At 33.6% G+C, this 20480-nt stretch overlaps 1 protein-coding gene across 3 annotated transcripts; it reads left to right on the forward strand.

The window, feature by feature from the left end:
• Positions 1-11689: 11689 nt before the first annotated feature.
• On the forward strand, positions 11690-16962 carry LOC148583081 (uncharacterized). Of its 3 annotated transcripts, none has more exons than XR_015909495.1 (6): positions 11690-11853; positions 12352-12475; positions 12551-12776; positions 13305-13431; positions 13929-14032; positions 16677-16962. XR_015909495.1 is itself a non-coding variant. In XM_088511936.1 (6 exons), exons 4-6 carry the CDS (start codon positions 13374-13376, stop codon positions 16815-16817), a joined length of 303 nt encoding a protein of 100 aa, XP_088368062.1. In that variant the 5' UTR covers positions 11701-11853; positions 12355-12475; positions 12551-12776; positions 13305-13373; the 3' UTR covers positions 16818-16962. The 3 variants fall into 3 exon arrangements, 1 of the variants encoding a protein (XP_088368062.1); XR_015909494.1 differs by having other exon boundaries at positions 11691-11853; positions 12355-12475; XM_088511936.1 differs by having other exon boundaries at positions 11701-11853; positions 12355-12475.
• The last annotated feature ends 3518 nt before the right edge of the window (positions 16963-20480 follow it).

Raw genomic sequence — 20480 nt, forward strand, 5'->3', positions numbered from 1 at the left:
GTGCCTAATGACACTTAGAGAAGAAGAGAGTTTTCTTTTATCAATTTTTTTTCTCTATTTTGTTTAAGAGTGAAATTTGAGTGTATTGAGGCTTTGATTTTTTAGTGGTTTTCTCCCTGTTATCTTTGTATTGAGGCTTTGATTTTTTAGTGGTTTTCTCCTAAATCTTCTCCGCTAGTAGATGTAGGCTTGTTAAGCCAAACCACTTAAATCTTGGTGTCGTGTGTGATTGATTTATTTTATATTCTACTCTTCTTTGCTTCTTTAGGATCCTGATTTCAATTCCATGTACAACTCATCAAAATCTATGTGTCGATTGTTTATTGCATTGATAATTTTTGGTGATTGATGTTGTGCCAAATACTACCTAAATTAATAGATAATAATTGGTATATTTTAACTCGCAAATGCACAAGATCAAAACAGTAATATAGTGTAGCAAGTACGAGATCGTTCCCATGGAGATTGTTGATTTTACATCGAATTAATTAAAATAACAACTTTGTCATGAAATTGATATTATGAAAATAAACAAAGATAAAGATAAAGGTAGGGCTTTAATATCCACCACTAATTATGCTAAAATTATATAACAATATGCCAATGCTCTAATCATATTATGAATACCTAATGTTTGCCAACCTAAAGGTATGTGTGTCTATTCCTTAAGCTATTAATTTTCCTAAGCAACAAATTAGGCATGGATGTCTACTCTAATTCTTTTCTTTCTTAAAAGGATTTAGCATGGGTGTCTACTAAGTTGTTTTTTAAGAAAGCATAAATCTATGAAAATTGACAAACACATAAGGCCTAGGGCATGGGTGTCTACTCCCGATTCCCCATGTTGATTAACCCAAGAACCCATGGTGAGGTGCTTTTGTTACTCTAGTAAGCCCAGGACTCGATCATCCAAATTGACTTAAATAACTAATCCATACCACATACATATAATGGCCAATCACACACAGATGAGGAATTCAATAAAACAGGAATTAATCAAGTTAAGCATTACAATATAATTATCACAAAGGCGCCAATATTGAAATATTAAATATATATCATTAGGGCTTCAATCTAGCCCTACTAAAGAGTTAGTTACACATAATTAAAATAAAACTAAAAAGAAAAGGGAGAGAAAGAACCAAAAAGGACTCCTTGAATAAGAACTAAAACTCAAATGTCACTTAAAACCATGATTTTCATTCATTAGGAAGCTTAAAAAGATAAACTACATCTTCACAATGAATTGGAATTTTAAAGTCTAATCACTTACAAAAGACAGGTTAAGACATCACAAGTTCAAAACAGTGTAAAGTGAACTGGCACACAAATATGAAGCTTCCAATTATTTTCAATATGCAATATCTTAATATCTCAAAGTTCACTGAAATCTCCATTAGAATGAATAACTATGGCATAACTTTTTTTTCATTCTCTTTTTTTTTTTTTTTTTTTTAATTATATTTTTTTTTATAGTTAGGCTGTGCATGTTTTGTTCCCTTAAGCTTTCTAATTAACCCATATAACAAGTGTTAAGTCAATGACTCCTAAACCAGGTGGTTTTAGGGCATTAGTTGTAAAGCACCCATAAGGACTTTCTAACTCGAGTAAAAAAAATTACAAAACCAAACTAACCATGACATTAACCAAATAAAAATTCTTTACCTTTTGACGTGAACACTTAATGCTTTGAGGCAAGAAGTACAGTTACTTAGTGAAATTCTTATCAATGATCATCATTAATTTTTTCTTTTCTTTTTATCACACACACACACACACACACACACACACACACACACACACACACATATATATATATATATATATATATATATATATATATATATATATATATGCCAAAGTATACATATAATAAATCATCCAATTTCACCCAAGACATAGAAACACACACATTAGACTTTCATGTCATACCTCACAAATTATGTGCTAATGTGCTTGTGTAAATCAGATCAAACATATGAATTCTCAACTGCCCTAAGCAAGTAACCAAACTGAAAAATCATATCATCAGATCATGTGTTCAAAATTTTAAGATTACCAATGAAAATCAAATCACAATTTTTAAGATCAACCAAAATTTTGAGACAAATATGAACATGCATATTTTTTTTTTTCTTTTTCAAACATGGGACAAAGTGTGTGTACAGTGTCTCTCATACCCCCAAACTTCGATTACACATTGCCCTCAATGTGTATATAACATGAAAAGAATTTACTTGGGAGATAGGTGAACTATCAGGAATGGCATGGCTTATAGCACATCCCAAACTTGAACTGAAGCACACTTGTCCCTGCAAAACAACACACTCAAACAAATAAAAAGGAAAGAAAAAGAAACTAAAGATAAACATAAAAATAAACTGAAAAAAATAGAAAAATAACAGAATAAACTATAGGGTGCCTCCCATGAGTGCTAAGTTTAACGTCTTCAGCCAGACTGTTGTTCTCCTCTCACTGTTGTCCCGAAGAAGATGCTCCTGATGGTGGTGGCAATCGGTTTAGAATGGACTACATCAGTACTTCTAGGTTAGTTAATCTTTGGTCTGTCAGGACTTTTTCCTCCCGGACCTCCTGTCTTTGATCTGATAGCTCTGACCGGAGTTCTGCCATCTTTTCATTGATGGAACGATATTGTGCCACGCCTAGAGTGACAGTCTCCTCCTCTTCTTCTGCTTCCTACTCAGCTGCAGGTTCATCTTCTTCTATAGGCTCTCCCTCAAACTCTTCCACCTTGGCTGCTGGTGCTTAAGGTACCCTTGGCATATGTGAACAACTTTGATTCCGTTGTCTTATGCCAAACCACGGGGTCTTAGTGATTGGTCCATCTGCTGAGGTACCCTTTATGCCCCTTTCCGAAGTATGCGAGTGAGTAAATATAGAAAGGGCAACCTCCATGAGTTGGTATTCTTAGCTCCCCTTAAATGCACCCCATTCCAGAACTTGTGAATTTGGCTCCAAATAATTACAGGAATGGAACACCAACAACCTTTATGAAAAGCGTAAAGTGTTTGGAGGAATTGATCTCGCTGTTGAGTTTTGTGTCCCAAGGGAAAGGCATTGCGATGCAGAGTAGAGTCCACAAGCCAGAGTTATGTAGGCATCTTGGCCCTGCTGTCAACATTATTATGCTTAGCCGCAAACTGCCCTCCACACATGTCCGCAATTATTTCTACAACATAGAATTTGGGAGGTTGTGCCTTAAACAGTGCTTCTGCTGGAGGGTGCTCATCATTGCACTTTAGAGCAGTGGCAATGTCGGTTGAAGTCAACTCAATATCCTTGCCTTGAGCAGTTGAGGACATAATACCCAGCCTAATGCAGTCAAAAGAAAGATGCTTATAGAAATCTATGATCAATTTCTTGTATGCAGTGGAGGTGACTGGCTTGAGCATTCTCTTCAACCCACGACGTTTGAATTCTTCAACCGCCCAACTAGTAGCTTCAAGGTGTTGGAAGTCTTCTTGAATTGCAAAGGTTGTCTCAAAAAGAAGCTCCCTCTCCTCAAAAGTGGGTCGGGAGGGAGTGGCTTGAGTTTTAGAGACCCGAGAGGACCAAGTTCGAGCTTTAGGCATTGTGCAGCTTGGTTCAGGAATTTCGTCAAACACTTGGTGTGTGGTATCATGAGCTAGAACTGCAAAACCACAGCAAAAATGGCCCAACCCTCAACAAAAAGAGATAAAACCAACCGCAGAAACAATCCGCACGTGGAAAAACACCCACAGATTGCTTTACCAACAAAAATTTGGAGAAAAGTGGGAGTGGGTAAGAATGGAGTTACAATGGAGAGGGGCGATGGGGGAATGGGTTGTGAGTGATGTGTGGTAGTGAGTGGCGGTCGGAGGGTGAACTTCGACGTGGAGGTGTGGTGGTGGTGAGAGAAGGCCGGTGGAGGTGCGGTGGTGTGTAGTGAGTGAAAATAGGCTGGGGAGTGTCTTCGACGCAGGGAAAAATGTGAGGGGAATGGGAAAAAGTGACCTAAAAATAGGTCACGTGACTCTCTGCCCGAGTGCGCTCAATCGCACTTGCGCAGAGATGTGCGTGTATGGTGGAGATGTGTTTGAGTGCACATAGGGTGCGCTCGTTCGTAGAACCAGACAGCCCAAAAAAAAAAATTTTGCTCTCGAGTGCACACATGGCGTGCTCGTTCGCAGTAACAGAATTCAAAACAATATATTTTTTTTTGTCAAAAAAAAAAAAAAAAGCAAAACAAAGAACAACAAATCTAAAATTAACAAAATAAAACTAAAAAATTAGATGATACTCCAACCAAATACCAGTAAAGTGCAACGCATTGCTGTAAAAATATAATCAAAGAATGAATTGGAACAACACTGGTAAGGATAAAACCTTGTTGGAGATTGTAGACCCTGGCCTGATGGAGGACTCGAGTGCATAGTGCCTGCGCTCAAGCTTGTGAAGCTGACTCACTAAGTCAAAATATATGCGATCCGTCAAGCCAACAGAATCCTCATCAATGAAGCGCTCAGTGCTTTTTGACCCTTGAGTTTGAACTTGAAGTACCAGTCTTTTCTTCTCTTGCACCAAAGAGAATGAATTCTTCCTATTGCAGGGTGATTCCAATTGTCTGTAGATCGGGGTGGACGACTTTGAGTTTTCTCAAACAGTTTCTCATCCGGTGGGGAGTCATGAACTAGAATAATATATGAAGAGAACTCATGGAGTTTTTCTATCTTAAGGTCCTTAATTTGCTCATTTGGCACCTCTAACAGACTTCTCTCCTGGACTCTTGGTGTTTCAGGAATAAGAACTAATGTTGGAGAAGTCTCAGTGCACTCTTCTTTTTCTTGATGTAGCTCCTATGGAACTTCGGTTTGCTCATCCTTCCCCTCATCTACTTGATTTTCAATCACTTCTTCACTTCTCAATGTGACAGCTTGCTCATGATAGTAGGTGTACTCTTCCTCCATGTAGTGCTCATTAGGATTGGCTACTAACTGACCTTGACACTCTTCTTTGAGGATATCTGATATTTGCTTGAGATGAGCCTCCATCCTTTCAAATGATTGTGTGCGAGAGTTCTCCCTCCTTTCAAAGGATCGATTGCTTTCCTCCATTTGGTTAAGAAAAGCTTACATTGTTTCTTCTAAGTTAGCATGCGCTTCTTCCAATGTAGAACTCTTCAGACGAGGTGGTTCTTCTTGGTATTGTTAATGTGGAGAGGAATCTGAATGATCATATAATTGTGGAGATGGCTCCTCTTCATGGTAGCATATACTCTCTTCCTCCACGTAGTGTCCATTATAATTGGCCATGGTGCATCAACCGTTGATTATAGGCCTTACTGTGGCTAAGAAAAGCTGACGTTCTTTCTTCTAAGTTGACATGCGCTTCTTTTAAGGTAGACCATTTTGGAGGAGGTGGTTCTTCTTGATATTGTTGTAGCTCTTGGTATTGTTGAGGCCAATCAATGGGAGAAGAATATGATTGATCATAGAACTGTAGATATGATTGATGGTGCAGTTCATGATATTGTGGAGCATGATTTCCAGGAGCTTAAGCTTGCCATGAAAGATTAGACTATTGGTTCCACGACGGGTTATAAGAATCAAAATAGCCGTCGTCCCCTGGTCTAGAGAACGATGTGTTCATATGCCCAAAAGAATTGTTAGAAATTTGTCTTATTGAAGGACATTCTCTAACATGGTGATAAGGGTCATGGCAGAATGAACATGGTCTATGGGGTGTCGGAATGCCTCCTCACATGTGTGAAAAGAAAAATAAAATAACAAAAAGAAGTTAAAATTAAAAGGGAAACAAAATTAAAAATAAAGACTTACAAAAATGTAGACTCGAATGACCCTGCAAGAAACACAAGAAAAAAAAAATCAAATCTATAATTAGTACAGTAACTGTGCTGCTATCCAGATGTGCGATCGATCGCACTAGTGCCCTCGATCGCCCTGGAATGGGCGCTCAAGCACACCTCCGAAGGCAGAATAGGAACTGTGGAGGACTAGAAAAAAAAAATTTCCAAACAAAATCAAACAATCCCCGGCAATGGCGCCAAAAACTTATTGTGCCAAATACTACCTAAATTAATAGGTAATAATTGGTATGTTTTAACTCGAAAGTGCACAAGATCAAAGCAGTAGTATAGTGCAGCAAGTACAAGATCGTTCCCACGGAGATTATTGATTTTACTTCGAATTAATTAAAAAATCAACTTTGTCACGAAATTGATATTATGAAAATAAACAAAGATAAAGATAAAGGTAGGGCTTTGATATCCACCACTAATCATGCTCATATAATATAACAATATGCCAATGCTCTAATCATATTATGAATACCTAATGTTTGTCAACCTAAGGGTATAAGTGTCTATTTCTTAAGTTATTGATTTTCCTAAGCAACGAATTAGGCATGGGTGTCTACTCTAATTCTTTTCTTTCTTAAAGGATTTAGCATGGGTGTCTACTAAGTTGTTCTTTAAGAAAGTATAAATTTATGGAAATTGACAAATACATTAGGTCTAGGGCATGGGTGTCTACTCCCGGTTCCTCATGTTGATTAACCTAAGAACCCGTGGTGAGGTGCTTTTTTTACTCTATTAAGCCCAGGACTCGATTATCCAAATTGACTTAAATAACTAATCCATACCACATGCATATAATGGTCAATCACACACATATGAGAAATTCAATAAAACATGAATTTATCAAGTTAAGCATCACAATATGATTATCACAAAGGCGCCAATATTGAAATATTAAATAAACATAATTAGGGCTTCAATCTAGTCCTACTAAAGAGTTAGTTACACATAATTAAAATAAAACTAAAAAAAAAAGGGGAAAGAAAGAACCAAAAACGACTCTTTGAAGTAGCTTCCAATTCCTCTCCCCAAAGTTGTATCTAAAGACGATCCCTGAATTATGAGGCTTAGAGGTCTATTTATAAGCTTAGGAATACTCTAGAAAACCTAAAAATCCTAGTAAAATTGTAGGGTTTAATCCTAGTGCAACTAGGACTAGAAAAACCCTAATATGGAAAGCAATATAAGCCTACCCGCAGCTTCTAGAATTCTCGAGCGCACGGGTGCACTCAATTGCACATCTGCAATCGATTGTGGCTCTTCTGCTCTCGATCGCAGATGCAATCGAGTCTTCTCTTGTGCACACGAGCACACACCTTACTCTTCACGTCTGAACTTCTCTGGAAGTGCGTTCGATCGCAGGTCCCTTGCGATCGATCACACTACTAGAATGCTTTTGCTTGCTTCAATTCTTCTAGCTTTTTTTCAATTTTGTCCTTTAAGCTTGATACTTTCGGAGATGTTTTCTTTCTTCCAAAAACCAACAAAAACACAGAAAACACATAAAAAGAAATAAAATAGCACAAATTAACAAAACTAAGGAATTAACAAATATAAGTTAAGAGCTAAAATATGAATATTTTAGCACTTATCAATTGATTGTTGCATACTTCTTAGTTTTTAATCCCACATTATTTTTAATAAACACCTATTCACCCCCCCCTTTAGGTGTATTTTGGAGTCTATTTTATATTTTCAGTTCTAAAAGGTAAATTAAGAATAAAATACCAAACATGCTCCTATTGACTTGAAACATTCCAAACCAGAACCTTATATGTTAATAAACATGTTTTAGGATTTGGAACCATCAATCAAAATTCTTGGAAATGTTGGAAAAATCTGACACAAGAATAAATAAAAGTCGAAAAAACAATCTAAATCATGTTTTCTAGAAGTAGTCTCTGATATCACTTGTTGGGGGATCTATTGCGTAAATTCCAAAAAAATTATTTTACGAGGCGGAAAACATAAAATAGATAAATCTCAAGAGCTTTTAATTTTCAAGAGAAACATGGCTATATTGAAACAAGAACACAAACGTTTTGTGTTACTTACATGTTGCTTTGACCTCTCCTAAGGATTAGGGCGTGGGATTGAATAATCATTTTTCTACTGGCACTGGGCTAAGCAGTCCTTGCTCAATGATCAGAAACTCACAGTAAGAATCCAATAAGAATCCTCAAGAACTTGAAATTCATGAATGATATGATTGTGAGTGTGGTCTCCATCCCTCTTGGCCGTGTATCACTCTTGAGTGGAGAAGGAAGTGTGTTTGTTTTCACCAAATCACAAGCAGGGTTGGCTTGATACATTTTGAGGCATAAGACGAGGAATTTAAGTGAGGTCATTTTCCTTAAATTTAAATATTAATTAAATAATATATATATTTTTTAATCTAAAAACAATTATTCTCGCTTTTTAAAATGTAAAATTATTTATTAAAGTTTTTTTTTTCAATTTTTTATAACATCTCCTTTTCTTTTTTTAATCATTTATTAGATATTAAACGATTTTAAGGACTTGAACAAATAGTTGTTAGAAAATAATAAAATTGGAGAAGAAAAGAAGAATTCAAATTTGAATAAGATTTGAATAGAGAAATAGAGAGAAAAAATAGAAACTCATAAATATGAGTTTGTAATTGAATATAATATTTAAAGACTTTCAATCTTCTTATTATTCAATTTTTTTAAGGTTGGAATCTAATCATAAATTAATATTTTGTGGACAAAAACAACAAATGTCTCACGTTAAAGAGAGAAGAAAAAAAAAAACACATATCTCATGCATTGACTATTCAATTCACTACAAGAAATTTATTCATCAGGGGCGACTTAATAGGGGCGACTATAAAGTGGACGCTAATAGTCGACCCAAAAGATGAATATTAGCATCCACTTTACAGTGGACGCTAATATACATCCGAAAATTATTCCAGAGGCGGGAAAAATATTAGAAGCAAAAAAATAACTATTAGCGTCGACAATTGTCGACACTAATAGTGGACCAATTGCGTCCACTTAAAGAGCTGGCAAAAAATAAAAAAATAAAAAACAAATTCAAATAAAAGCTCAATAGCGTCCACTTTCAAAGTGGACGCTAAAGAGATCGTACAAAAATAAAAAACAAATGAAAATTGAGGCCCAATAGCGTACACTAAAAGTGGACGCTGATGAGGTATTATTAGCGTCCACTTTGAAAGTGGACGCTAATAATTAAGTATTAGCGTCCACTTAGATGAGGTTCAAATATAAAAAAAATAAAAAATAAATTAAAATTGAGGCCCAATATAGTGGACGCTGATGACTAACTGAAAGTGGACGCTAATAATTAAGTATTAGCGTCCACTAAAGATGAGGTTCTAAAATAAAAAAAATAAAAAATAAAAAATAAATTAAAATTGAGGCCCAATAGCGTCCACTAAAAGTGGACGCTGATGACTAGCTATTGAAAGTGGACGCTAAAGATGAGGTTCACAAATAAAAAATAAAAAATAAATTAAAATTGAGTCCCAATAGCGTCCACTAAAAGCGGACGCTGATGTGGCATTATTAGCGTCCACTTTGAAAGTGGACGTTGATAGTCTTGTAGAAAAATACAAAAATAAAAAACAAATTAAAATAAAAGCTCAATAGCGTCCACTCAAAGTGGACGCTGAAAGTATATTATTAGCGTCCACTTCGAAAGTGGACGCTGAAAATTGAGCATTAGCGTCCACTAGAGTGGACGCTAAAGAGCTGGTACAAAAAATAAAAAATAAAAAACAAATTAAAATAAAAGCTCAATAGCGTCCATGGAAGCTGATAATTGAGCATTAGCATCCACTAGAGTGGATGCTAAAGAGCTTGTACAAAAATAAAAAAATAAACAACAAATTAAAATAAAAGCTCAATAGCGTCCACTCAAAGTGGACGCTGAAAGTATATTATTAGCGTCCACTTTTAAAGTGGACGCTGATAATTGACCATTAGCGTCCACCAGAGTGGACGTTAAAGAGCTGGTACAAAAATAAAAATAAAAAATAAAATAAAACTAGAAGATTATAGGTTCAGTTGAACATCTAAAAATGATAAAATGTCCATTATACCCTCAAAACTTTTATAAAATTATAAATTTTCCCTTAATTTGAAATTAAAATTAATTTTAAAAAATGAAAAATTAAACTCTAAGTATTCAATTCAACTCTAATAAAAAATGAAAAATGAGTTCGATCTAACATTCAATTCAACTCTAAGCATTTTATATTATATTAGTGTATTAGTTATATTGATCGTGATACAATTAATAGAACTTGACATGATTGAAAGTTCAATCGAACATCTGATAAGATCAATTTCGATCGATACTAGTACATTAGTCCGATCGATCTTAATACGATCAAATGATCTATTAAACTGTTTGGATTTTGTATTATCTTTATATATTAGTTAGATTAATAGTGACAAGTTCAAGAAAATTTCACCCATCGAACATCGAATTTGATGCAATATCCCCCTCTATTCGGTTTGGCGTTAAAATGTTAAATTACTACATATCTTAAAAATTTAAGCTAATAATTAATTATAAGATAAATATCACATTAATGCTCTTTTATACTAAAAATTTATTAACTTTAAATTTGTAGTTAATATTTTAATAAATATTTCACTCATCGAACATATAATTTGATGCAATATCTCCTTCCATTAGGATTTGGCGTTAAAATATTATTTCCCAAAAATTTACCTCGGATAATATGTCATTATTTATTTTATATAAATTATCGGATATTCGATCGATCGTGATAGGATTAAATGATCGATCAAACTTTAAACAAATTAAAGGTTCGATCGAACATCCGATTGATCTTAGTGAATTAGTTCAATTGATCGAAGTGGATTAGTCTAATCGATAGTGATACAATCAAATGATCAAGCGAACTTTATACGATTGTAGGTTCGACCAATCGTTCGATCGATCATAGTGCATTAGTCTGATATATCGTGCTAGGATCAAATAATCAATCGAACTCACACATTGAAAGTACGATCGAATGTGCGATCAATTGCAGTGCATTAGTCGAATCAATTGTGATAAAATTGAAGTATCGATCTAGTTTAATCGATCCTAGTGAATTGGTTCGATTGATTGTGATATAATCAAATGATCAATTAAATTTTAAAAAATTGATGGTTCGATCGAACATCTGATCGATCCTAGTGAATTAGTTTAATTGATCGTAATAAAATCAATTGATTGATCCAACTGGATACAATTGAAGGTTCAATCGAACATATGCATTTTATATGTTCAATAAATACATGTAACTTTTATAGATTAGGTTAAAAAAAATTATTCTAATCCAGTTTGGAGAAAAGCTTTATCCACACATATATATATATATATATATATATATATATATATATGTGTGTGTGTGTGTGTGTGAGAGAGAGAGAGAGAGAGAGAGAGAGAAAACTACAAAATGATGTATATATATTAACAAATAAAAAATAGAAAAATAGAAAACTTTACTAATTATGACCCAAAAAATTAATTTTTTTTTTTTCAATAAATTTTGACTTAAAAAAAATTAATAAGCTAATATAATTGTCTTAATAAGTTCAAATAAAAACAATTTAAAAGTTGACAATCAGCATCAACATTATAGGTTGACGCAGATAGTATGGTTACCAGCGTCGACTCATATGGGTCGACGCTGATAGATTTATATTAGCCTCGACTTATAAAATGATGTCAGTTTGGTACAAATTAAAAGGCGGGATCCATTGGGGCGGTGGGTGAAATTTTCGGAAATTTTTTTTTTGTATTTCCCCCTTTTTTCTTCTTCGCCTCTCTAACCCATTCTTCTCATGTTATCCCCCTTTCTGCAGTTCTGCACAATATCAGGAGAGAGAGCTAGAGCGAGAGAGAGAGAGAGTGACGGACAAACGGAGAGAGACAGATGAGACCATTTGTCTTTCTCTAGTTGCCGAGCAAGGAAGAAAGAAGAGCTTCAGGTAAATTTTCTTCCTCCTCATCTTCTCTCTTTTCGTTATTGTCCGAAATTCTCTCTCTTTGGAACCCTATTTTCTCATGTTTTGGTTTAATTTCGAATCTTGGTGCATATTTCTGAAATTTACGCTTCATGTTGGCATTCTTATGGATGATTTGAGAGTATTTGTAGAAGCCCGCCCCTATTTGTTTTTTGTAGAAGCCCCTAGTATATGGAATTTGAGGATTATTGGGTCAACGCTAATGGTGGGTGTTGTTTTGATTTTTCGATAATTTCTTGATTTGATTTTGTGCGTTTCTTGATATGGGATTTTATTTTGGGGACCCTATTGATAAATGTTCTTAATCATTTTTTGCCTTGGCATTCACTTGTGGTTTTTCTATTTGCAGCAAAAAAGAGTTTATTTGTGCTTTGTACACTGCATTGATTGACCCTGTCAATGCTGGATTGCTTGGACCCACCTTGTGTAGAGCTTGATCATTTCTGTTTCTTCTTTCTTTAGCAGAGACCTGTAAACTTAAATACATTTGACTCCATTTTAGCTATCACCGATGGGGTGGGGAAACATCTACAGAAGACGCATGAGAATATTCACAGTGGCTTTAGCAATATACCTAGATTATAAGGTAAAGTTTCTTATTGTGGTTCATTGCTTTATATAGATGGAACACCTTATTAAGTTCTTTTTTCGATCTTTGAAGGCTTTACAGCAAAGAGAGAAATGGACTAGTAGAGCTAAGAAATCTACTTTATGGGAAAAAGCTCATGAGCTCAATGCTAAGCGTGTTCTCAGTTTGATAATAGAGTTTGAAGGTTTGTGGGTGAAACTCGGACAGTATTTATCAACTCGTGCGGATGTGCTTCCTGAGGCATATACATGCCTTCTCAAGCAGCTACAGGACTCCTCCTCAACGTCCCTTGCAAGAGGTTTTGTTTATACTACATAATTGGAAAAAGACTGATTAATGGACCTGATTGACTTTTTTCCTAGACTAGATTTGTTGAAGTTTTTTTTTACTTGTTTTTGTTCATCATTTGTATTTGTGTCATTGGTGGTATCAGAAACCATGAATGTGAAATCTATAACATATTGCATAATGTTATTGGACCCACAAATCTGACAAGTTTGCCACCATTTTTTTTTTTTTTTTTTTTGAAATTTTCATTTGAAATAGTGTAAAAGTTTTGGCAAATGTCAAACAATTTACAGAAGAATGGTTTGAAATTATCATCTGACTTCAAAAAGTCAGAGTTCTTGACTTTTGATTCTCTTGTCCAAGAATAACATTCACATGTCCTGTCACGTAAATGGAAATATATGGATATTTTACCATTTGACCTACCTTGGCATTATGTGCCCATGTTTATGCAATTTATATTTCCTGTATCAAGATACTGGGATGAAAAGTAAGTTGAAGTTGTTTTAAAGTTTTTGTGCATACTATTGTGTGACAGGACTTGAAGAATGGGAAGTCAATTGTTGATTGGATAGCTTGAGCAGAGCCACAGTATGACTTTAGTCCTATGATAACTGAATGGTGCAAAGAAGCTCCCAAAGAACTTGACTTCAATCGGGAAGCTGGTATGCCCCAACTCTTGCCTGTATTAGCCATTTTTTTAATTGATTTTAGAAGGTCTTTCTAATTGAGAGAAAAATGACTGTGATCTGTTGATTGCTTGCTTTATTAAGGTTCTGGCAGATGAGGATTATGGATTTACCCGAGGTTATTGGTTCAAAGGGAATGACAATCCCATCATATCAAAATTTTGTTGTTGGGATAAATATTATATATTATCAGATATGTATGTTACTTGATATTTTTTCTGACTGAGTTGGTTGAATAACATGGTAGTGGTATGTTGGCTATGCTAGGCTCTATTGTCTCACCTAACCATCTCAGTCTGTTATAGCCATTTTCTTTTCTATTTGGCTTACTCTATATTTAGTCTAATATACTGGATTCTTATCTTGAGGCACTTATCATGCTGAAACTTTATGTTAGTTATGCTTAACTTGGCAATTTCCCCTTCCTATTGTTTTTAGTAATGGTTATTATTGACATTGTCTTTTGTCTGTAGAAAATACTCATGCGGTATCTAGAAATCTTGGCTGCAAAAGTAGTAGACATGATGATAACACGAATGCCAATCAAGTGGATGTTTTAATTCCAGAAGTTATTGAGGTATAGTTTCCCTGAAATTCTTAACGCTGCATGTCTGCATCCAGGAGTGAGTTGGACTCGGTGCTATGTATTTTAGCATATAGGGATTTGAGGCCTTTTTTGGTTTCTCTTGAGAAATATGACCCCAAACATTTTATTGACTCTTTGAAAAACTTGAAGAACCTAGAAGTCATGAGAAGTTTTAAAAATTTGACCCTGTTTTGTAAATTTTTATCAAGGTCTTATAAAAGAAATGTTATATACTTATTCCAAATTATGCTTCTTAAATTTTTGATAGTTTACTTATCAAAAAAAAAAATATTCCAAATTATAGTATTAAAAATAAAGAAAATTAAAAGTAAATATAAAGTTTCTTTATTACTATGAGTACATATGAAATAAGACGGAGTAGCCCAGTAGTAGAAACATCTATCCAACAAATCCACTATGCCAAAGCTCATTTTTTTGGCAATAACTATCCAACGTTTCCCCCTGCCCTCCTGTGCAAGCTTTTTAGGTGGTCCATGGAATTATTTTCTGTTGTGTCCTCATGTAATGTTATACATTTGGAATAATAGAGATCTTGAAGTGGGTTAAATTAAAGAAGTGCTTCCCTTATTACAGTTCACTTGAGTTGTGTGGATGATTGACCTAATTATTTCTTTAGATTTTATTTTGTCTCTCTTATAGTAAAAAATGTGGCCTTTTTCTTTCCATGTATCTTACTCCGCATCTGGTTTCTTGTGGAGAAAAGGACGATAGCGGTTGATGCTTGGCATTTCTGTTTCTTGTTTGAAACAATCTTTGTTCATTGTAAAAGTTGCTTAATGTTATAAAATAACTATTTGTGGCATATACCTGATTGGATTTGATGACATGCTCTTAGTCATAATTGGATTTGGCCAATTATGACCAAGAGCATGTCTAAATGACACGACAAAGTAATAATGCTCTAACACAATAGAATTATTTTAATATATTGTCATTATATTTATGTTGAGAAACCTACCTTATCTATAAAGAGTGAAACTCCTATAAAAACTATAACTTTATACAATAAGCGGTGTTATCCATTGAGAACTTGCCAATAAGATAGTCATGGAGGTATTCTATTTGGAGTCACATACATAAATTTGCTCTTGTAGTTCTATGTTGTTGTACCTAATATTATCATTTTGAGTGTATGCATCTCATAAACAAAGGAGAAATAATGATGGAAGAAATACTTCAATGAAAAGAAATAATTATTGAAAAAATGAGTATAAAGAATAGGAATTAGAGCTCCCTACATTTTCTTCTAATTCTTTACTTCAAAAATAGTAAAGTTGTACCTATAGGTATAAAATCACATTTGAATGTCCAATATATTGTAAACCATTGTCAGATTCAACTACCTAATGCCCTAAGCTCAAGTTTTCTATGGTCTTTGTCATCTTTTTTCTTTTTGTCTTTTTCTTTTGTTGGTCAAGACATAAGCTCATGGCATACTTTTCTTTTCTTTCTTGTGTAGGTCTAGGCCATCACATGAATTTATATAAGCAATTTTTGTATATAAATTGTAATCATTTCACTTTAGAGTTTTCAATTTGATAAGCAATATGAATGGCTAGAAACTTTTGGTTGCCTTTTTGGTATTCTTTTGTCATGACTTTTTTTATGGCCGAATGTTTGTAAAATTTGTAGTACTCCTAGCGTCACTTAACTAAAATACGTCAATGGACCAACAACTAATAGAATTATGATGTGCTCCAATGTCTCTCTCTCTCTCTACACACACAAAATACACTCTTTAGAGGAATTCCGTTCTTTTCCAAATCAACCATACTATTTTGTTAGGTATCCTCTTTTTATTTATTTATTTTTTATTTTTTTATTTTATAAGTAATTGAAATATCATTAAAAGCGAAAAGCGTCACTCAGGTACATAAGGCGTATATAGGACAAACACCTTTAGGCATCTTATAAGATGCTTTCTCTAAATCGATAAAAAAGCTATATATAGAGCTTTACACACTTCTATATATTTCTCCATTGGATGCCTAAATAAGAAAATAGGTTCAATACTGAGCATTTTGGCATAAAACTATTCTTTTTTATTGTCACAGTACAATCTCATCGGGTCGTTAAAATTATACCCCACTTCCATTTAAATTGACCCCAAAGATTTATGTCTGGTGTTTTCCATTATATTGTCCTGTAAGTCTTTTTGACTTAGTCATGTAGTACAGCCTGTATTTCCCACTATACTAATATCGTAGTAAAGTTAAAGTTAATTATATCTCATTCTGCACATCCTTGTATTCGCACACGGAGATCGAATGGTTCTTCAGATGATGCAACATTTAGTGGAGCTTTGAAGTGCCTTTCAAGTAGTACTAGCACAAAAGGCATCATAAAAAAGATTGGTATAGAAGTAATTCAGTTGCTTTTAGCACATGGTTTTAAGGTGATTTTCATCTTTTGTCAAACAACATTTATATATAATGTTTAATCCAGAGTGGTGCTATTAGTTGCTTTGTTCTTTTTGCCATTCCTTGATGCCCTAAGCTACATGTTTTTGACAATTTTTACCATTTAGAAATGTTGGTCAGTTTTTTGTTCACTTTTTAGTCACCTATACCATTTTTGTATTTTTTATTTTAATTTACTTGCATGACTCTTTCAGGCTCATTTGTTTCTATCGACCGAACAATGTCCTGCTCTAGGTATCTCAGATTGCAAGGAAGATGTGAGCGGCAACTCTCTTGTGGAAGTATGCAAGAATATGATCTCTGCTTTCCATAGTATGAGAAGAGTAGATGAGTAAGGCTCATCAACATTCCGCAGTTTAACATGCTTTTGCTAATTTTCTTTGCATGAGTTTTCTGTCCTGGTATCTGTAAGAAACTGTCAAAATCTATTGACACAACATGCTTTCCATAAAAGAAATATTATTTCCTCGGATAACGTTATAGTTGCAACATTAGTTCTAATACAACATGGAAGTCATCATAGTTCATTTTGAATCATGCCTATGCTAATTCTTAAACTGATCAGATAGGACCAGTAGTGTCGATACTGAGTTGAGATTTATATCTCAAACATTAATATTACATGATAATTTCTAGAGAATACAAAATATTAGCAGTCACTGTCGTTCCATGAACAGGAAGCCACAAAAATTTACATATGCCTTGTATGAAATAATTTGTGTTTCTTACTCATATTGAGTCCAATTAATTGATAAATGGGTGACTTTTTCATTACCATGCTCTTTTAAAATTGCTTTTTTTTTTTAAAAAAAAAAAAAAAAAATAAAACATTATTAGGGTCGAATTGACCCTAATAATGTTTTATTTTTTTTAGAATGTCAAAGCTAATAGTACAACTATCAGCGTCCACTTTAGTTTGGACGCTGATGGTTATTTTTTTTTATTTTTTATTTTATAACCATTAGCGTTCACAAAGTGAACGCTAATAGTTAACAATCAGCGTTCACTCTATTTTGGACGCTGATGGTTGTTTTTTTTTTTTTTATACTTTTTTTATGACCATTAGTGGACGCTAATGGTTAACTATCAGCGTCCACCCAAAGTGGACGCTAATGGTTGACTATCAGCGTTCACTTTAAGGAGACGGTAATGATTGACTATCAGCGTCGACTTTGCCTTCCGTTGACAACAGTTTTAGGGTAAAAAATTATGACCTTTAGCGTCGAAAAAGTGGACGCTAAAAGTGATCATTATCGTCGACTATAAGCGGATGTTGATAATCACACATTTGATCATTAGGGTTGGACGATTAGCATCTACTCCTTTAGCGTTCAAAAGTCGACGTTGTTGTCAACAGCGTCCACTTTAGGACTTTTAGCGTTTACTCAAAGTCGCTCCTAAAGACATAAATTCTTGTAGTGATTGCCAGTTTGGGACTTGAGATCATAATTTATTACTGATTAGTTGTTGTTGTAAATTATGATGGAAGTCTTTTACTGCTCATTACAAGGCCCAAAATATCTCTACTTTCAATATGAGAATTTTATTTAAGAATGATTTTGATATTAATATTTTATTTGATTTCTTTATTTAATGTTATCAATTATTGTAGTATTTATTTTCAAGAATGGAATGTTGGACATTTTAAGTGAATCAAACGATATTAATACATTCTCTTAATTTCTTATTTAGGGTCTTAATTAAAGAATATTGACTGTAATTAATGCCTAAATATTTTTTTTATGAAAAACACCTTCACTAATATTTATTAATTAGGGGCCTTAGGCGGCCGCCTAATCCGCCTAAGGCTCCAGCCAGCCTTGATCACAAGTTATATTTTTACTTATCTATTGAACCTCTATTTATAATATTGAGAACCTAAGAAAAATTAGGAGACAAAGGAGGGTTGGCAAAACGGGCAAATGGGTAGACAATTACGACCCGTAATGACTCATGACACGATTAACCTATACATGAACACGACCCGTTTAGCTACGAGTTGGTGGATCTGACATGATTATAACACAAAAAATAGTTGGGTGACACGACACGACCTGTTTAACCCGTTTAAAATAATTAGGTCATATCGAGTTGACACGACTCGTTTTCTTATAAGGTAACACGACACGACATGACTCGACCCGTTTGAATGAGAAATATAAAAAATAATGTAATAATAAGTTGCCATTCAATAAAATGATAAAAAAAAATATAAAAAATATAAAAATACAAATTGCCATTAAATAAAAACATTCACAAAGATTAGCAATTTTCAACTCTATACATAGATAGTCCATTTCCATCATAGCAATAAAGAAAAAGATAATAATAATAATAATAAATAAATAAAAGCTAACAAAAACAAAATAATAAATAAAAAAGAAACAAAACTCCATCATCATTAGATTCAATAAAAAGAAACAAAAATTTGTTCAATTAATTCAATTTATTCAATTCAAAATTCAAAATTCATGAAAAAATTGCAAAAAAACCTAAAATTAATGAAAAAAATTATATTCATGAAGCATTTACAATTTAAAATTACAAGCTCAAGCTCAAGCTCAATTAGCAAGCCAAAATAAATGTAAAAATTGCAGAAAAAATTCTTCATGATTCGTGAAGAATTTACAATTTAAAATTACAAGCAACATCAAATTGAAGAAACCAATTAAATTACAAATAGAAAAAAAAAAAAAAATGAAAGAGAACATCAAGATTACTTAAGTAACGAAAAGGCAAAATACAAACTGAAAAAAAAAAAAAAAAAAAAACAAAGAACAAAGAGATCATCAAGATTACTTAAGTGACCAAAAGGCAAAATACAACTAAAATTACAACTTCAATGAAAAAAAGTGATCAAGTTGCCCACACCTATGCATTCAATGAAAAAAAGTGTTAGATGTTTTTAACTCAATTGCAAGATGTCAAGGTAAGTTTATCACGTAAGATTAAGTAATTAACAATTATTCAAAAATCAAATCTGCAAATGCACAAAGATATTAGGATTAGTGATTACTAAAATTAAACATTGCAAGTTGTCAAGGATTTAGGTTCCGGTTCCAGTTGTCATTGACCCACTTTCTAGTTGTTGTAGGCAACTCTACTTCAACAAATTTCTACAAAAACAAAAACAAAGTTAGTAAGGTGACTTCATATCAAAATAAGCGTTAGTAAATCACCAAATTCATGAATTAGATAAATATTCTGAATTATATAAAACCCAAATAGCCATATAAATGCAAATTTCACCTAATCGAATAAATAATTGTTCGAATTGTTCAAAAATAAGAGGCATCACTACCAAGTGAAGTTCAGAAAACTTACTATATGTAGAGGTATCAATATGCTCAGGAAGTTCTTTTATATCCACCTCAAACCTCCATGCAATCATCCAACCTTGAAAGAAAAATTAAAAACAGCAACACAAAACATTGAAAATTACAAAAGAGAATCTCATACATTATTGAGATCCTCTAAGTCAGAAGCAGATGAATGAATGTAACTGCAAGCCCTTTAGTGCCAAATCTACAAAATAGAGTTCCTAAGGAGTAGTTCAATCGGTTGTGGACCACGCCTCATGAAGCGGAAGTCACTAGTTTGAATCTCACATCCTCTTCCATTGTGTAGACATGTCAAAAAATAGAAAAGAAATCTACAAAATAAAATGATAAAAAAAATTATGCAAGGGACTACACAATCCAATAAGCTTAATAATGTCAAGCAAATGTATTTAAAATTTGCAGCCTTGTAACAGTTGAAGATAATGAGTATACCTCATAAACTAACTCCCTTGTATGACACAAGCACAATTGCAGAAACTTGTCCAGCAACAGGTTCAATCTGCTGCAATGTTGAAAGAACAAAAACAGCAGTTTTCCCCATTCTAGACTTCACTGGTATCCTCTCATTATATCTACAGTTATTAGATACTATCAAAGGATTTATTAATACCTAGCACCAAACAAGTGTGGAAAATAGAACAAGGCATTAGAAGGGAG

The sequence above is a fragment of the Corylus avellana genome, chromosome 11, assembly GCF_965113065.1.
Source record: "Corylus avellana chromosome 11, dhCorAvel1.hap1.2, whole genome shotgun sequence".
In the NCBI taxonomy this organism is placed as follows: Eukaryota; Viridiplantae; Streptophyta; class Magnoliopsida; order Fagales; family Betulaceae; genus Corylus; species Corylus avellana.